This window comes from Aquarana catesbeiana, linkage group LG03, assembly GCF_042186555.1.
Source record: "Aquarana catesbeiana isolate 2022-GZ linkage group LG03, ASM4218655v1, whole genome shotgun sequence".
Lineage (NCBI taxonomy): Eukaryota > Metazoa > Chordata > Amphibia > Anura > Ranidae > Aquarana > Aquarana catesbeiana.
This window is the reverse complement of record NC_133326.1, coordinates 318,198,966-318,218,497: the sequence shown is the minus strand read 5'-3', so window position 1 is coordinate 318,218,497 and position 19,532 is coordinate 318,198,966. Positions and strand designations below refer to the sequence as shown.

General features: G+C 43.8%; 1 protein-coding gene across 3 annotated transcripts in view; it reads left to right on the top strand.

The window, feature by feature from the left end:
- ANO4 (anoctamin 4) overlaps window positions 1-19,532 on the top strand; it is a 360,013-nt gene that overhangs the window by 183,672 nt on the left and 156,809 nt on the right. For all 3 annotated transcript variants that reach the window (XM_073620380.1, XM_073620381.1, XM_073620383.1), the window contains one exon: window positions 1,231-1,367. In XM_073620380.1, the coding sequence (XP_073476481.1) occupies window positions 1,231-1,367 (137 nt within the window). The remainder of the gene's footprint in view (window positions 1-1,230; window positions 1,368-19,532) is intronic.

Here is a 19,532-nt window from a genome sequence, read left to right as displayed (position 1 = left end):
CGCCGCCCCCGCCCCAGTGTGAAAGGGCCTTTACCACACACAATAGTGTATATTTACCAATTATGATGATGGAGAAGGGAAAGACATGTTCTGTAGCCAAAGATTACTTTAAAATCTAGTTTCGGTGATCCTGGAACCATTCATGTGTCGTCTCTGCTCTCCTTGGGACAGAGCCCACCTCCACTTACAAGAGATGACTTTTTTAGACTTCCAAGGAGACAAGGAGAAGAACAAGCAAGCACCTGTGATATATTATGGCAGCCTTAGTATTTTTACAAATTAATTCAAAAAGATTTTTTTTAAAAGGTTTCATGCAATGTGTAGTTTCATTATGGTTGATGGTTGATGGGTATGACATTTTCATGTAAATGCCAGAGCTCATTTTTTACAACTTTTATGAAATTTTGAATTGCTTTTTGATAAAATAAAATAATTTTAATCAAAAATTTTGACTATTTTTCTTAGCTGCTAAAAAACCCAGTGAGGGAATTTTCCATTTTTTATTCATTCCATTGGATAGAATATTTATTTATTCTGGCCATTCAATTGAATGAACGCCCAAGCTCTTGATGCGCCTTGCGCTAAAGCAAAACTCTTGACGCGCCTTGCGCTAAAGCGCATTTAGGAGCAACAAGCATTTTTCGACACTGAAACGCTCTTCTCCTGATTGCACTGGCTCTGCTTTTTTATAGTTATAAACGCCTGGATATGTGCATGGCTAACACTGAAGGACATATAGAGGCAGAAGAAAAAGTGTGAAACGCTTCTGAAAGCAGCAAGGGCTTACTCTTTGTAGCAAGTGGGGAGATCTGTATGAGAGGATGTGTACACAAACAGGTCAGAATACATACAGTAGGCTTCTGACATGACTGTAACATCTAGAGTAATGATTTTAATTTGTGAAGTAGAAACTAAATGTGAATAATGCCTAAACAAAGATGGCTTCGTTATTCTGGAACGTACATTACATGAAGGCATTGTTGTTTGGACTACTATGATCTCTATAAATGATAATACATACAGTACCTGCACATTACTTAGCATGCATGTACCATAAAACAATATATCAGATGCTTGGTCCTCTTTAAGAGAGAATTTGAGGACAAGTGATCCTGGATGCATATTGGAGTGCAGATAATGATGCATTATATATGTTGTTTGCTTGTATTTAATTACTTTCAGTTTAAGGTGTTTATTTCTAAAGAATCGTTTGTGTTTACTTAATTCCAGGAGTTAAGGATATAAATATATTCTTTGATGACATGGAAGCAGCAAACAGTCCCTCAAAAGATGATGACTCCTTGCTGCATGCTGGTAACTTGACAAGCATGTCTGATGAAGTTAGCAGATTAGATGCAGAGGGAGAGGTAAGAATCATCTCAGTTTACTGTATATAATGATCTGTGTGACTCTGATTTCCATCATTAAACAGGTCCCGAGTTATTCCAATATACTGTCATATACATATCCCAAAATTTTAGGTATTTGTCAGCTACAAAATATTAGCTTCCATCTCCAAACTTTTCAGTATAAGAGTCACCTCAATCCTTTTGCAAATATTCAGGGGCCGAAAAAAAATCAGTTTTATAAATGAACTAAACAACTTTAAAGTGAATGTAAACCCTCTCCTATACACAGTAAAGTGAACAGCCTCAGATGATACACAGAGATGAAACAAATCTCCCTACATAAGTTTTACTGGTATATCTGCTGTCTTTCCCTTTCTACACTCTGTAGAAAGTGCAGATCATTGTTATAAATCTTTCTTTCTCATTCAGCAGTGGGTGTGGAGTCTGGGCATACACTGTGTGAAAGCTGATTGGAGGAAAGACACCCTCCCCTTCACATAGGCAGGGGAATGAAGGAACATGCAGAGCTGTATTGTGAATAGACAAGCTCTTGCTTATTTACCTCTAAGCTCCCTCCCCGACACTAATTTTCAGCTGCTGTGATCTCGTGTTTGGGAGAACTTGTCAGAAGTGACTCTGCTGATAACAGACGATGGAGCATCAGAAAGAAACGGCAGTTAGAGCTTTGGAGAGAGATGAGTAAACACTACAGACAGATGGCCTTAGGTCAAATTTCATGAATGAGGTTTACAACCACTTTAAAGTATAACAAAAGGCAAAACTTTTTTTTTAGTTTTGAATAGAGTTGAGATAGATCAGAACACCTTTTAGGGTTTTATTGCTGTCTGTGTCCATGTTAAGGAGATTTACCCTCTTAATTTGTCCTGTTTACCATTATCATTGAAAGTGACTCGGTTAAATTGATGATAGGCAACTCCTATCCTCATATTGATTAGTGGTTCCAAATTAATAATAACTACTGCAGTAGGGAACAGACACAAAAGATACACTCAGCATCTTTCCAAATTACTGTTCTGCTTTATTATGACGCAAATGAAGGTTTTTATACACATGATTACGTAGGTATCACATTAATATTACAATTGTACATTTATGGTAACAAGGGGCGTTACATAGGCAGGCTAATTCTAATCAGGACTCAAAAGAATGTAAACATTTACTGAAAACATTATTAGTGCTGTGTGCACAGTGAGGGCAATGTGCAATACATACAAAATACAATACAATTATATACAGAACTTACAAATTTCCATTACAGTCTCCCCTCTTTTGATCAATATTTTGATCACTAACCATACCTGCTATCACCTTTAACCTGGAACCTCCACATGCTTAGGTGGAGGTAGTCCTGGCCAAAGAGGCAAAAACTCCATTGTGGAGAAAATAATAGCTGAGCAACTTTTTCATTACCAAATGACTTTTCATTGTGAAAAACAAATGATTGATAAGACATATTTACAGAGTACTGGCTGTACACTCCTGTGGCCAGAATGGCCTTCTAGCTGAATTGTTGGCATGCTGACTTATCAGCATATGTAAACACAGACAATTCTACATAAAATGGAAGACGTACAAAAGACAAATATGACTTCAACATGGCTGAACTACTTTTCAAATATATATATATATATATATATATATATATTGCTTACAATTAAAGTAATTGAATCAAAAAGTACCCTAGACTGTGATCACAAGAGGGAAACAAATCAAACTCAGAGATTTCTTTAATTAAGTCATTTTTGCAGTGTCTGGTGTGGATCCAGGTGACTTTTCCTTCAAGTTTTGCACAACTGTACATGAAATAGATGCTGTATTGAGTCTCCAAACATTTCCTTATATATAAATGTCTCTTAACAATCCACAAGTCACCTGGCTTTAGTTTTAGATCCTTCCAAACTTTTAGGATCTGGAATTGGGGAGAAAACACATAAATGAGTTTGTCAAAAAACCTTAAAAGATCAGCAACTTTCTCTGTGAGATCCGAATGGAGGACTTCAGCTGCTGAGACAAAATATAAGCAAGTGAGTAACACACTCCCAAACAAAATCCCATAGGGAGAGAGTCCAACATCCCCCTTAGGGGCATCATAAAATATAAGAAAACATTCAGGCAAAAGTTTTCTAGTTTCTTACTCTACTTTGTCCACTACATTGTAGACAGTAGGGGGTGTAAAAATAAAACCTCAAAACTTCTAGTAAGGACTCTCCTATAAAGAATTATTTCCTCTGTTACTCCCTGTACTTTCTGGCACTCTGTACTTACAAACTACTTCTGATAACACTTTTTACTGTGGCCTTTGCAGTAGCATTTGCCACTGGACATCCAAAAAACATGTCCATACAGACAAAATGCATACTTGTAAGATCCTGACTTGGGCATCTGGATATATGTTTTTTGTGATCTCTGGAAGGGATCTTCAGCTTTTGGTAACACCTTTGGTAACAAGTAAAACAAGAAGTGGTATGTTATAAAAACAACAGTGGAGCACCCTGGCTCTATCCCATGCTCATTTACTAAGGCAGCCATAACTTCTTGTGACTGATGACACGGTCCATGTGTCAAGCTGGAGAGAAAAGAGTGGCTGGCAGACATAAATGATCACCTTTTCCAAAGTCCTGTTTCATAAGAAGTTGCCCCCTGTGGACCACTTGTTCTTCTCGTTCTGGGGTCCTTAAAGTTGAATTATTAATCCCAGCTATACTGGGCCAGAACTGGGGTGGAATCTGTGCGTTGCACAGACCCATCAAGTGTCCGGGGCTGTAAATGCAGCATCCTTAGTCACCTGGTCTCCTTCCATGTGTGAGCTTTAAAGTTAATATGGCTACCTCAGCAAGAACCTGGAAGGCTGAAAACAGCCAATCAAATTAACTTGGCATGCTTGGTTGGTTTACCTGCCGAAGTAAAAACAAACTTCTGGCCCTTTAAAATGGAACCAAAAGCTCTCTATATCTTGACTATCTATATAAACATACACTCTTTTTATAGCTCACAGGCTTTGCTAAAACATGGAGCTCTGCTTCTTGAGCTGGGGAAAAAGGATCTAATGACTTTGAATACAGAGTATCCTTCTGGGTGATGAACTGCATACTCAAATCTACAAAAAATTTAATATCTGGGTCTTCAGGGAGTGTGTCCCGCACTGGGCTCACAGCAGCTGATTCCTACACCATCAATTTAACACACGTGTCTTCCTTTGTCTCCAGCCTCCTCCAATAGAGGCAATAAGGTGGCTGGATTCAAATGTATGCATTTTTCATTGTTAGATTTGTACATAAACAAACTCATATTTTAAACCTTTCATTAGACAAACATTTAGTTAGCTGTATATTTGCTGCGCAGAATGTTGGACCATTAAAAATTAAATGTTTGACCAAAACAATATCTAACTTTGTCTAATAGCACCTTTGCATAAAAGCTACAGCTCTGATATGTCGGGTGAACCCTTCATTACTGGGTCCAGCTTGCATAAATATATTACAATGGCTTGTTTTCTATCATGCTATTTGTGTAAGAACTCCAGTTTCACGTTTCAAAAGACAACTTTTTCCTGGCAAAATTATAATAAATGATAACAATACCCTGCGGTCATGCAGAGATGCCCATAAATCCAAAATATTCTTCTGCTTATACCACTGTACTTACAAGAAAAAGGGGCGCATCATTTCACAATCCACACATTCTGCTTTGGATTTCAAAAATAAAAAATAAATAAAAACAAAAGGATTAACAATCTGTATGATGGACCAGAAAGCATCAAAAACTATAAAACAACTGGCTGCAGGTAGCATCTATCCTAACAGGGTGTGTGGACTTGATGTGATGGGTCTGTTATATTTAAATTGTATTTATTATTACTCTTACATCATGGACCGCACATCAAGTTATTATCAAGAACCTTGAAATGTCATTTTTGTAGAAAAACTTCTTATGTATCCCATTCATCTTGGCTTTGTTGAATATTATGGCAGCTTTATTCCAAATAACAACCTCATCTTAATCGTTTTTTCTCTCAATAAGGGCTTATTGTATAAATGTAAAATTACAAAATTGTTATCTTAATCTAAACTAATCCCATTCATTACAAATTTCCCCAATAACCTGGATTTCATTTCCAACCAAAGGTTGTCTAAACCAGTTTCAATATATCTATATTAATAAAATTGTTAAACTCATATTAGAAATGAATACTCATTATTACTTAATTTTACTTAATTTCCCTTTTTTAAATGCACTGTTTCCACTATCAAAGGATATTCAATTTGTGTAATACACGGTTAAATGTAACCTTCATTTTACCATGTTTGGAAAACAGATTTAAAAAATAATTGTGATCACATTGTTTACCATTAGATTCATTAACCCGGCACATGTTTTGTCTAAAAAAACTGGAATTGGCATGGTGTCCTTCCAGCTTATCACTGACTTCTCATCCCAGCCACATTTCTTTCATGAGAGCGCAAAGGAGGGGGTCACATCTGTGTACATGACACACACAAGGGATAGAACTAAAGGTCCCAGCATTCGCACACACATACACCAATATCTCTCTAAAATCGCACTATTTTCCCATTTGTACACAACACATGCATATCATTCTCTCACTTTCTTTTAACTCTTTAATATTTTCCTGCATAAATTCTGCATTCCTTATTTTGTTCAGATATCTTTTATATCTAGCTTCTATGATCAGATGGGCAGCCAGAGTGCTCATTCCATCTTCCCTCTCTGACAACATATAAAGTATTCTGTTTTAATTCTCATTTCTCTGTTTCTGACTTTTACTAGTTGTAGTGCCTGACCCCAAATTCATCCCACAACTTAACATGAAAATGTCCCTTTCTGTCTAGTGTTAATGTCACCCTTGATCCATCCTGCTCACATAGATAGCTGTTTCTCTAGCTGTTTACTCTGCATGATTCTTAGTCCCTATGGCCTTTGGTAACCCAGTTACCCATTGTGGATCCATGTCCACTCTAACCATTAATCTAGGGGCTCAGTATAGGCGGAACCGCACCTTTGGTTTATATATAGCGCTCCTCTTGCGCTGGGCATTTTTGAGGGTCTCTTACCCTTCATTCTCTTACTTAATTCAATGCCCATAATGACTGGCCAGTCTTCTCTCTTCTCTACGTGTGCCTATACCCTCTTGCCTCTAAACTACTTTATCTAGCAGATTTACTACATATACCTGTGAACAGCACTATTCTTCCCTTTCTTATCTATAACACTCCGATGGACAATAGACAGGGACAACATAACATATAACCACCAATCAATACAGTTCGATTAAGGGGAGTAAAATAGGTACCCTTTGTCCCGAAAATGCCTTACCGATCAAGGAAGTCTGATAACTCAAATGTAAGCAAAAAGCTTACCTCAGCCGGCTGATTATCAGAAATTCCCAGATCGTCTCAAGCTCCTCGTTTCGGATACTCAGGGTCACCTGGAATCCCCTCCTAAGGCAAAGCTCGCCATGCTGACTCGGTTAAATTGATGATAGGCAACTCCTATCCTCATATTGATTAGTGGTTCCAAATTAATAATAACTACTGCAGTAGGGAACAGACACAAAAGATACACTCAGCATCTTTCCAAATTACTGTTCTGCTTTATTATGACGCAATTGAAGGTTTTTATACACATGATTACGTAGGTATCACATTAATATTACAATTGTACGTTTATGGTAACAAGGGGCGTTACATAGGCAGGCTAATTCTAATCAGGACTCAAAAGAATGTAAACATTTACTGAAAACATTATTAGTGCTGTGTGCACAGTGAGGGCAATGTGCAATACATACAAAATACAATACAATTATATACAGAACTTACAAATTTCCATTACAAAAGTGAAAGTAGAAGAAAATCCCAAATTTTGAGTTGTCCCCAGAAAATTAATAGAGGGGAAATCTTCCAATGGGGACACTCGTTCTGGTGACGAGGGGGTCCCCAAGAAATTCCATTAATTTGCAGGGTTTTCTTATAACTTCCTGTTTGGCTATGGGACAGAAAGTGAAGGCAAGTCTCCCCAATGGGACAAAGATGGCAAAAATAAACCTCACAGGTGTTATAAATCTTCCTTACTCTAACCATAATGAAAATAAAAATGTTTTGCCTATAGTTTTACTTTAAATTATGAATACGTTTTACTTTGTAATTAGTAAATGATTTAGAACAACAAGATTTTAGTAAAACAAAGCAAAGAAATTCCATATAAACTTGAAACTTGAGCCAATTTAGAGCGCCCTTACATCAGAGTCCCCATCTAAGTCCTCCTTATATTGGAGTTCCCCATACATCAGGGTTCCCCCTTACACCTGGGTCCCCATCATAGGCCCCCCCTTACATCTGTCACCTCATCACAGTCCCTGTCTTACATTAGAGGGTTGCACAAAATTTTACAGTTGGTTGCATTTGGCACACGGGCTGCAGTTTGGAAACCCCTGGTTTAGGTGACCCTACTCACACCTGAAAATGTACACTATCCAACAATGTACTTTATTCAGTCTGTGCTTATCATTAGAGAAACTACACTCCCCTGCTTTTTCACCCACCCATCCACTCTGACCCAGGGGTGGATCCAGGGGGGGGGCAACGGGGCCGCCGCGAGTGACAGTGCGGGCGGCTCTGCCGCGAGTGACAGTGCGGGCTCCGCCATGGGTTACAGTGCGGGCGGCTCCGCCGTGGGTGACAGTGCGGGTGACAGTGCGGGCGGCTAGGTCGGTGAGTAGGCGGGTGAGAGAGGGGGGGTAGCTGGGCTACTCCGTGTGTGACTGTGAATGGGCTGCTGGCCAATCAGGGAGCCGACAGGCAGGGGAGCAGAGAGATGACATCATCTCTCACCACCCTGCACCCGCCCTGCATCCCTGCAGTTCCGCCCTCACTGTGAAGGCAGCTGTGGGCAGCAGAGAGATTACATCATCTCTCTGCTGCCTGACTCTGGGACATAGCAAGAGACCACCTTAGCAGGAAAGTGACACGGCAGGTGACAATCCGCATCTGGTGACAGGCGATGTGGCAAGTGACAATCTGCAACGTGTGGCAAGTGACAATCCGCAACGTGTGGCAGGTGACGTGACAAGTGACAATCCGCAACGTGTGGCAGGTGACGTGGCAAGTGACAATCCGCAACGTGTGGCAGGTGACGTGGCAAGTGACAATCCACAACATGTAGCAGGTGACGTGGCAAGCGACAATCCACAACCTGTGGCAGGTGACGTGGCTAGTGACAATCCACAGTGTGTGGCAGGTGATGTGGCAAGTGACAATTCACAATGTGTGGCAGGTGACGTGGCAAGTGACAATCCGCATCTGGTGACAGGTGATGTGGCAAGTGACAATCCGCATTTGGTGGCAGGTGACGTGGCAAGTGACAATCCGCATCTGGTGACAGGTGATGTGGCAAGTGACAATCCGGATTTGGTGGCAGGTGACGTGGCAAGTGACAATTCGCAGCATGTGGCAGGTGACGTGGCAAGTGACAATCTGCAACGTGTAGCAGGTGACGTGACAATTCGCAGCGTGTGGCAGGTGACGTGGCAAGTGACAATCCTCATCTGGTGACAGGTGACGTGGCAAGTGACAATTTACAACGTGTGGCAGGTGACGTGGCAAGTGACAATCCGCAATGTGTAGCAGGTGATGTGGCAAGTGACAATCCACAACATGTAGCAGGTGACGTGGCAAGTGACAATACGCATTTAGTGGCAGGCGACGTGGAAAGTGACACACTCAGGGCTCCCACTGACTCTGCATTATGGTGAGTTGAACTATATCATTTTATATTACAATGTAAGAATAGAAATAATGCGCTTCAATCATCCTGACACCATAATAACCATGGTGCCGTGATGACTTAAGTGCCAACACCAGCCGTCTCCTCGATAAATTGCCCGCAAAAAAAGGTATTTTCTGGCATTGCCCCTCCCAAGACTAGACTCTGGATCCGCCCCTGCTCTGACCTGTGATGATGGACTCCCGAAAGCATTTTTTCCCCCCAGCAGATCTAGAATTGTATTTCTGTGATCCGATGTCCAGTTGTCACAGCCTGTGTCCTGTACCACCATCTTGGTGCACTCAGTCTTTGGGAGTCCAGCTGCTTCTTCTGGGTTCATACAGTCAGGCCCCCAATCACATGTGCCAGTTCTGCCCACCTGTGAACGAGTTCCTGCAGTCTCCTGGGCAGAGGCGGCTCTCTAATTGGGCAAATTAGGTGGCCGCCTAAGGCCTCGCAACTCATAGGGGCCCTGCGGGCTCCTAATTTGCCTAATTGAAGAGCCAGCTCTGTAGCAGAGCTCCCTGCATTATCGCACTGGCTGTTATGTTTTGCATGCCCTGTCCTTGGCCAGCTCCTCCGGGTTTCTTTCTCCTGCTTAACGCAGCGCTGCCCAGCTCAGTGTGCTCCCCAGCTAGAGTCCCACCCCCCCAAGTCAGCTGCATCCATTCCTTTCTGCAGTGCTCTGGAGATGCTCTGCACACTTCCCCCGCGCTAAGCAAGTTTAAGGACACATGTGCAGCAGCCCTATGAGAGCCGGAGGACACTGCAGGCTTGTCTGCCAGCCCCCAGCTCCTCCCCCATCATAAACAGATCTCTCTCATCTTGGAGATATGCTGATCGCCCTGTCTGTGCTGCTGCTGGAGGGAGCCCAGACAGGCAGCCATGGATGAGTGCCCTGCAGCTTGGATATGGTAAGTGAGCTGACCCCATATCCCCTCACACCATCTCATACCCCACCCCTCCTCCCCTGGGGACAGGGCCTCCCATCATCTCCCCTGGGGACAGGGCCCCTCATCATCTCCCCTGGGGACAGGGCCCACCATCATCTCCCCTGAGGACAGGGAACCCATCATCTCCCCTGGGGACAGGGACCCCATCATTTCCCCTGGGGACAGGGGCCCCATCATCTCCCCTGGGACCCCATATCCCTTGAAGACAGGGCCCCCATCTTCATCTCTCCTGGGGACAGGGCCCCCATCTTCATCTCTCCTGGGGACAGGGCCCCCATCATCTCCCCTGGGGATAGGGGCTCCCATCATCTCCCCTGGGGATAGGGGCCCCCCATCATCTCACCTGGGGACAGGGACCCCATCTTCCTTGAGGACAGGGCCCCCATCATCTCCCCTGGGAACAGGGCCCCCAAAATCTTCCCTGGGGATGGGAACCCCATCATCTCCGTTGGGGACAGGGGCCCCTTATTTCCCCTGGAGATAGGGCCCCCATCATCTCACCTGGGGACAGGGCCCCCATCTTCCTTGAGGACAGGGCCCCATCATCATCTCCCCTGGGGACAGGGCCCCCCCATCTTCCCTGGGGACGGGAACCCCATCATCTCCCCTGGGGACAAAGCCCCCCTTATCTCCCTTGGGGGCAGGGCCCCATCATCTCCCCTGGCAATTGGGACCCCTTATTCTTTGGGGACAGGGCCCCCACCATCTTTCCAGGGGATGGGAACCCCCATCTCACTTGAGGACAGGGACCCCCTTCTCACTTGAGGACAGGGGCCCCCTTCTCAGTTGGGGACAGAGACCCCATTCTCACTCTGGGACAGGACCCCCATCATCTCCCTTGGTGACAGGGACCCCCTTCTCACTTGGGTACAGGGCCCCCATTATCTCCCCTGGGGACAGGGCCCCCATCATCTCCCCTGGGGATGGGGACCTCATCTTCCTTGAGCACAAAGCTCCCATCACCTCCCATCATCTCCCCTGGCAACTGGGAACCCTTATTCTCTGGGGACAGGGCCCCCACCATCTTCTCTGGGGACAGGAACCCCATCTCACTTGAGGACAGGGACTTCCTTCTCACTTGAGGACAGGGACCCCCTTCTCATTTGAGAACAGGGGCCCCCTTCTCACTTGGGGGAAGGGACCCCTTCTCACTCTGGGACAGGGCCCCTATCATCTCCCCTAGGGACAGGGACCCCCTTCTCACTTGGGGACAGGGCCCCCATCATCTCATTTGGGTACAGGATCCCCATCATCTCCCCTGGGGATGGGGACCTTATCTCCCTTGGGGACAGGGCCTCCGTCATCTCCCTTGAGGACAGGGCCCCCATCTTCTCCCCTGGGGACAAGGCCCCCATCAGCTCCCCTGGGGGCAGGGCCCCATCATCTCCCCTGGCAACTGGGACCCCTTATTCTCTGGGGACTGGGCCCCCACCATCTTCTCTGGGGACGGGAACCCCATCTCACTTGAGGACAGGGACCCCCTTCTCACTTGAGGACAGGGACCTCCTTCTCACTCTGGGACAGGGCCCTCACCATCTCCCCTGTGGACAGGGACCCATTCTCACTTGGGGACTAACTAGGCCCCCATCATCTCCCCCTACCATCTTCCCTGTGGATGGGAACCCCATCTCCCCTGGGCACAGGGACCCCTTCTCACTTGAAGACAGGGCCCCTATCATCTCCCCTGGCAACAGGGACCCCTTCATCACCCCTGGGGACAGGGCCCCCTCATCCCCCCTGGCAACAGGGACCCCTTCTTCTCTGGAGGCAGGGCCCCCACCATCTTCCCTGGGCATGGGAAACCCCATCTCCCCTGGCAACAGGGACCCCTTCTTACTTGGGGACAGGGCCCCCATCATCTCCCCTGTAGAACAGGGACCCCTTCTTCTCTGGAGGCAGGGCCCCCACCATCTTCCCTGGGAATGGGGAACCCCATCTCCCCTGTGAACAGGGACCCCCTTCTCACTTGGGGACAGGACCCCCATCATCTCCCCTGGCAACAGGGACCCCTTCTTCCCTGGGGACAGGGCCTCCACCATCTTCCCTGGGGACGGGAACCCCATCTCCCCTGGAGACAGGGACCCCTTCTCACTTGGGGACAAGGCCCCCATCATCTCCCCTGGCAACTGGGACCCCTTCTTCTCTGGGGATAGGACCCTCACCATCTTCCCTGGGGATGGGAACCCCATATCCCCTGCGGTCAGGGACCCCTTCTCACTTGGGGACAGGGCCCCCACCATCTTTCCTGGGGATGGGAACCCCATCTCACTTGAGGACAGGGACTCCCTTCTCACTTGAGGACAGGGACCCCCTTCTCACTTGATGACAGGGGCCCCCTTCTCACTTGGGGGAAGGGACCCCTTCTCACTCTGGGACAGGGCCCCATCATCTCCCCTAGGGACAGGGACCCCCTTCTCACTTGGGGACAGGGACCCCATCATCTCCCCTGTAGAACAGGGACCCCTTCTTCTCTGGAGGCAGGGCCCCCACCATCTTCCCTGGGAATGGGGAACCCCATCTCCCCTGTGCACAGGGACCCCCTTCTTCCCTGGGGACAGGGCCCCCACCATCTTCCCTGGGGACGGGAACCCCATCTCCCCTGGAGACAGGGACCCCTTCTCACTTGGGGACAAGGCCCCCATCATCTCCCCTGGCAACTGGGACCCCTTCTTCTCTGGGGACAGGACCCTCACCATCTTCCCTGAGGACGGGAACCCCATATCCTCTGCGGTCAGGGACCGCTTCTCACTTGGGGACAGGGCCCCCACCATCTTTCCTGGGGACGGGAACCCCTTCTCACTTGAGGACAGGGACCCCCTTCTCACTTGAGGACAGGGACCCCCTTCTCACTCTGGGACAGTGCCCCCATCATCTCCCCTGGGGATGGGGACCTCATCTCCCTTGGGGACAGGGCCCCATCATTTCCCTTGGGGATAGGGCCCCCATCATCTCTCCTGGCTACAAGGACCCCTTCATCTCTCCTGGCTACAGAGACCCCTTCCTCCCTGGAGACAGGGCCCCCACCATCTTCCCTAGGGATGGGGACCTCATCTTTTCTGGGGAAGGGACACCTTCTTATATCGGGACACTTGGAGACAAGGTCCCCATCATCTCCCCTGGGCACAGGGCCATTATCATCTCCCCTGGCAACACCAACAGGGACCCCTTCTTCTCTGGGGACAGGGCCCATACCAGTTTCCCTGTGGATAGGAACCCCATCTCCCCTGGGGACAGGGACCCCTTCTCACTTGGGGACAAGGACCCCTTCTCCCCTGGGGACAGAGACCCCATCATCTCCCCTGGCAACAGGGACCCCTTCATCTCCCCCTGGGGACAGGACCCCCATCATCTCCCCTGGCAACAGGGACCCCTTCTTCTCTGGAGGCAGGGCCCCCCGCCATCTTCCCCGGGAATGGGAAACCCCATCTCAGGTAAGCTCAGGTAAGTATTAGGGGGGCTGGGGGGCCACTACACACAGAATGTTTTTTTACCTTCATTGATAGCATGCATGAAGGTAAAAAACCTAGAGCCTTTAAAACCAATTTAAGCAAAACTTCGCCAGCCAAAAAAGGCATGAATGAATACAGCTGGGTATATAGTATTAAATTACTATATTTTGCAAATGCAGCTAGTGAAATTTTTTTTGTTGGAGTTTTTTTGCTTTCACAGTGCTGTGTGATTTAGTGGTATATGGTAAGGTTTTTACACTTTAACACTAAGATATGCTAACAAATATACAGTGTAACATAGCGATGTTTTGTGTTGACATACAGTATGTTAATGCAAGAGTGTACTTGGGAGTTTAAACATTGGTTGATTATGAGTGTGTCCAAAATGCAGTTTCTACATTAGCTTGTTTAATTGCCCACTTCTAAAATAATGATATGCAGAATATGGATGGTTGTCGACATTGTTAGACACGTGCCTCACTGTTACCAAATTGTTCATAGCTCATGAGTGCCATGTATCACTGTATAAATTATTGTTGCATGAACCGCAGACCACAGATAAAGAAACAAGAACATAACAAAATGTCATCTTGACAAATTTTTCACTTACCAGAAATATTTGTTTATAATGCTTCACACATAGAACAAAAGCCCAGTATGAACTATCTGCAAGCTTTGGCAAAGGCTTTTAGGAAACTAAGGGGCTGATTTATAAAAAAAATGCCTCAACATTCACTAGCATAATGAAAAAAAATGTTTGTAATATGTTTGGTTAAATGTTTATGGGAAATAGTTTCCTAGCTACTTATCACCGGGTGAATGTAGCAACCCCTAAGAGAAAAATAGCTTAAGAACATTCAGCTATAAGACTTAATAGGCTAATGACATTTAACCAACAGGGGAAACACTATGAGAAAAACTTCTGCACCGGAAAATGTTCGATGGGAGCTTTTTGTCTGAAATTCCGACTGTGTGTAGGCTCCATCGCACATTTTCCATCGAAATTTCCGTTGCACAAAATTTGAGATCTGGATCTCAAATTTTCCAACAACAAAATCCGCTATTGGAAATTCCGATCGTGTGTACACAATTCCGATGCACAAAGTGCCACGCATGCTCGGAATCAAGTGGAAGAGCAGCACTGGCTATTGAACTTCACTTTTCTCGGTTCGTCGTACGTGTTGTATGTCACCGCATTCTTGACGTTCTGAATTTCCAACCAACTTTGTGTGATCGTGTGTATGCAAGACAAGTTTGAGCCAACATCCGTCGGAAAAAAAACGTGGATTTTGTTGTCGGAAGATCCTATCGTGTGTACAGGGCATTAGGAGGCTCTTGTGTGAACAGCAGAACAAACAATGGTTTGGGGCGAACAAACCTCTAGCTGCAGAATGAAGCAAAATAGTTAACAGGTAAAAATTCCATGGGGTCCCCTCAAATTCCATACCAGACCTTTTGAGTTAGGTATCGATTTTAAAACGGAACCTCAGGGAAAAAAAAGTAAGAGGTACCCCCTAAAATCCATACCAGACCCTTATCAGAGCATGCAGCCTGGCCATGAAAAGGGGAATGAGTGTGCGCCACCCCTCTACCATTAGTCATACTAGGCTGCGTGCCCCCGATATGGGATGGGAGTGCATGGGATTGTCATGGGGGACTCCCTGGCAAAGCCGTTTATATTAAGGAGGACCAGAGCCTCTACCCAACAAACTTGGCCTTGTGGTTGGGGGGGGGGTCTGTGGGCAGAGACAGGAGCAAGACAGGGATGTTTTCGGTGAACCATACATTTCATATGTGATGACTGACAACCCTACTAGGGACCCATTTGTACATTTATCTACAACCTTATCCTTGACAGCTACAGCCCAAGGTTTTTCCAAAAATACCTCTTCAGACTAACCCAAAAACTACCTAGAAACATAAGACAGTTACACTATGCTCCTTGGGAGACCTCTAGCTTCAAATGTATGGTCACTGTCTGGGAGAATAGTCACCTGGGTAAAAACCCTGTCCTGATCAGCATTGTTCCCTTTGAGAAAGGAGAAAAAAAGCTTTTGTATCTGCTACCTGACACTGATGAATGAGTTCTTCAAGTTCTTCAAGCTTGGCTGGTATATCATTTCATATTGGAATGTGTGACGACCTGTACAACAAAGATGTGAAACACAAATGAAAGAACTGAGATTATCTGAAAACAGAAAATATAGATATCAGTTAGGTGCCATTCATTTTATAGCTATTGGTTCTCCTTTTCACCATTTTTAAAACATGATACTAATGGTCATTACTCTACTCAAACTATTGAATTGTTTCCATTTTTATTATTTAGATGTAAAACAACACTTGAAATAAATACTGCATAGTAAAACATGTATATAGAATGCTATTCAGAAGTGTGGCATTAAAAGCACCCATAAACGTGACAGAAAAGGGCTGGATCATATCTCATCAGCCTAGGGGGAAAAAAAATTCAGCACTGCCCAACCCTGTCAATTAGCAAAAAACTCTGGTGGATTTTATCGAATAGCACCACATCCCTTAGAAAGCAATTGATCATGGAAAAAACATACATTGGGACTTTGAAGGTGAATGACCTCAGTAAAAGCAGTTATAAAAAATTGTCACAATTTTTAATCCATACAACAAGAATGTTAAAACTTGAACATAGCATACCAGCCAGTTACACGATATTCCATTTGTATATAGATATATATAACAGGCCTCTGTATACCTAATCTTACATAATGCTATAGCTTCATGATATAATTAAACCAATTTGTAGGCAGGTGAAAAGAATGTGGGAATATCTCAGTCTGACGTGCTTTGCAATTTGGCTCCTTCAAGAACTCAGAGGTGTTCTGAAATAAGTACAGTAATTAGCAACTTGCAATATTACAATAATTCCACACATTGGAACATACACTGATCAAGAGTTAAGCTATTATAGGTTACTTACAAATGGGTACACATATCATGCCTATGGCTGCTTATGCAGTCCACAGTGCTCAGAAAAACCCACCACCACATCAGAATAAAGTCTGAGGGGAGGGAACAGAGAACCCCCTAAGGGGGATGGCAGAGAGGAGAGAGGCCAGGGAATAAACACCTCTATTTTTCCCTGGCTGCAGTGAAGCCAGCATCTAAAAATAAATTGGCAAATCAGATATTTAAGTGTATAAAAATTAGTGCTATTACTGAGGTCATGCACCTTTAAGGTACCAGTGTATGTTTTTTCTGTGAGGCAAAAATGAAGTTCTGGACAGCCGCACTTAGGAATATAGCCTTATTAGTAAAAATTCTAACAGATTCAAGCCACAGCAAAAAATGGGACAAACGAGCTGACGCATTTCACACTTAACAGTGCTCAGTCATATGACTAAGCACTGTTAAGTGTGAAACGCGTCAGCTTGTTTGTCCCATTTTTTGTTGTGGCTTGTATCTGTTGGACTTTTTATTAATAAAGGCTATATTCCATAGTGCGGCTGTCCAGAACTTCCTTTTTGCCTCATGTTGCTATATGCTTAGACAGCACCTGGTGTTCCAATTCCGAGGAGAGTTCTATATCCACATTTCCACCTGGAGCAGTGATCCCTTTCCCTTCCCCTATGTTTTTTCTATGGTCCACTGTCCAACCCTATTAAATCAATACAAGCTCTTTTACTACCACTTCTCTGCATACACATAGAAACTGAGTTAATTTTTATGTAAGGGACAAAACACATGCTGCGGAATATTTGGATGATTCCAAATTATTGTGTTGTATGTTATATATCTACAAACACTTGATTAAATTGCAAAGTCCCTGGACAGTGCTGGGAGGACATCACACCCTATTTCTTCTTAAATCTTTTTACTGTATAGACATATTCGTATCATTTTTCTTGAATACATTCATGTATATTTGTGTTGTTTTGCAGTCTTTTATTTTGTTTAAAAATGTATTCTTAGTTGATTTATTTCTGTAAGACAGCAGTTTAATTGGCAGCTGCACATCCTCTTCTCTTAGGTAACTATTATTATTTAGCATTTTGGAAAATGTATAAAAGGTGATAATTGAAGGTAAATGATGTAAGAAATTCTATTTTAACTGTTAGAAGTATCCCCATCAAAGCAGTGATCTGTTTTGTATGCCTTTTGACATTTCTTTTAGAAAAACAAATCTCAGAAATATAATATATTTTGTGGTCCTTTAGTTGGCTTCTTTGGACTGTGCTCATTATTTTTACATTACTCTGAGCTTCAGTGAATTTTCCAGGAACTGCACAAAGAAATGTTATTTTAAGGAATCTGCCAACGTATACTTTTAACAGGGGTTGAACATATAAAACTATTATAGAAAGCGAGAGAGCTTCAGGCAGGTGAACTTAAAAGTGTTACAGATCTAATATGGATTATAGTGTAATAAGATATAGAATACAGGGATTTTGTAGTTTTGTGTGACATGCTTTCTCCACTTATAGGGATGTTTAAGGCTGATGTTACTACGGGTTTTACAGAGACAAATAATTGATATGGATTTTTCCCCTGCAAGTTTATATAATAGTAATGATATACATTGCCATGAACAGTGTATTTTTTTTCAATTTTTTTTGTACCATGGATACATTCCAAAAGCAGTAGACAACTCCTTCTGCTCTTTCTGCTACCCTAATGGCTTGGACTTGAGAACACTCAGAAAAAAAGTGTAATTTCATTCAACATTTTTCATTAGTATAAAGAATAAAATAATCTGACAAACATGTTGGTTTAGGACATTAGGTTTTCTGCTGGCATTTAATAAGTGGACATTACTGCTGTTGGTAGTTTATCATTAGATGAGTGTGTGATCGCTTTTCAACTCCTTCTATTTCTTTCTTGTTTGTGGCATTGGAGAGTATCCTCACTTCTCATTGTCTACATGCATATTTCAAAGAAAGCAGTTATCAAAGACATAATCATTCATTACCTACACCTATTGGCATTGATTTTCTAAAATGGGAGTGTGAGTGCAAAATCTGGTGAAGCTCTGCTTAGAAACCAATCTGCTCCATAAGTTACTAAAATAAATGTAACGTTTCATGACTTGCATAACAACAAATTCTTATACATTCACAAAACTGGAAAACCAGTTTCTTTTTCCCACTATTTTTAAAGTGACCCATGCCACTTCTCTGGCTATCTTATCTAATAGTACCTGTTCATCACAGCTGTTGTAGGCTTTTTATTTCTTCCTCTCTCATCTGGTGGCACAACTCTCTAGCATTCATAGATAGCAGCTGGGAAAACTCTAACGTTCTGAAGACACCAGGTGCCTGATGTTGATGAAGTGTGCTTGGATACATGGACATCATGGGGTTAATTTACTAAAACTGAAGAGTGCAAAATTTGGTGCAGCTCTGCATGGTAGCCAATCATCTTCTGACTTTGGCTTGTTCAATCAAACTTTGACAAAAAAAAAACCTGGAAGCTGATTGGTTTCTATGCACAGCTGCACCAGATTTTGCACTCTCCAGTTTTAGTAAATCCTTTCCTGATTTGCTGGAATATTGTATTTCTTTTTGTTGTGTTCTTGAGACAGGACTTTTGGAAATAAAAAAAAAATTGCAAAAATAACAGTACTATAAAGTGGAAATACTACATGAAAGTGTCCACTAAGGTAGGAAGTGAAGAGGACACACACAGGGTAAAACATCAAACAGGCTCTAATCTGCATGCATAAGAAAAAATGTTTTGGCTGAAGTTACATTTTAAGTTGGCATCCTGGGAGTCCCTTCTCTCCCCCTGCTACAAAGGGGTCCTATTAATATGTCCTTTTGGATTAAGTGATTAAGACTTACAGTAAAGATGTTTTAGGAAATTGATCCATTTGTACACATCCATATAGAATAAAGATTATGGTGAACTAATAGGAGGTGTCACATACTTTTCTGAGCAAACTGGTATTCCATGGTACATTAGGACAATTACATTGCAAAATACACCTTTAACTTTTTGGAGCACTA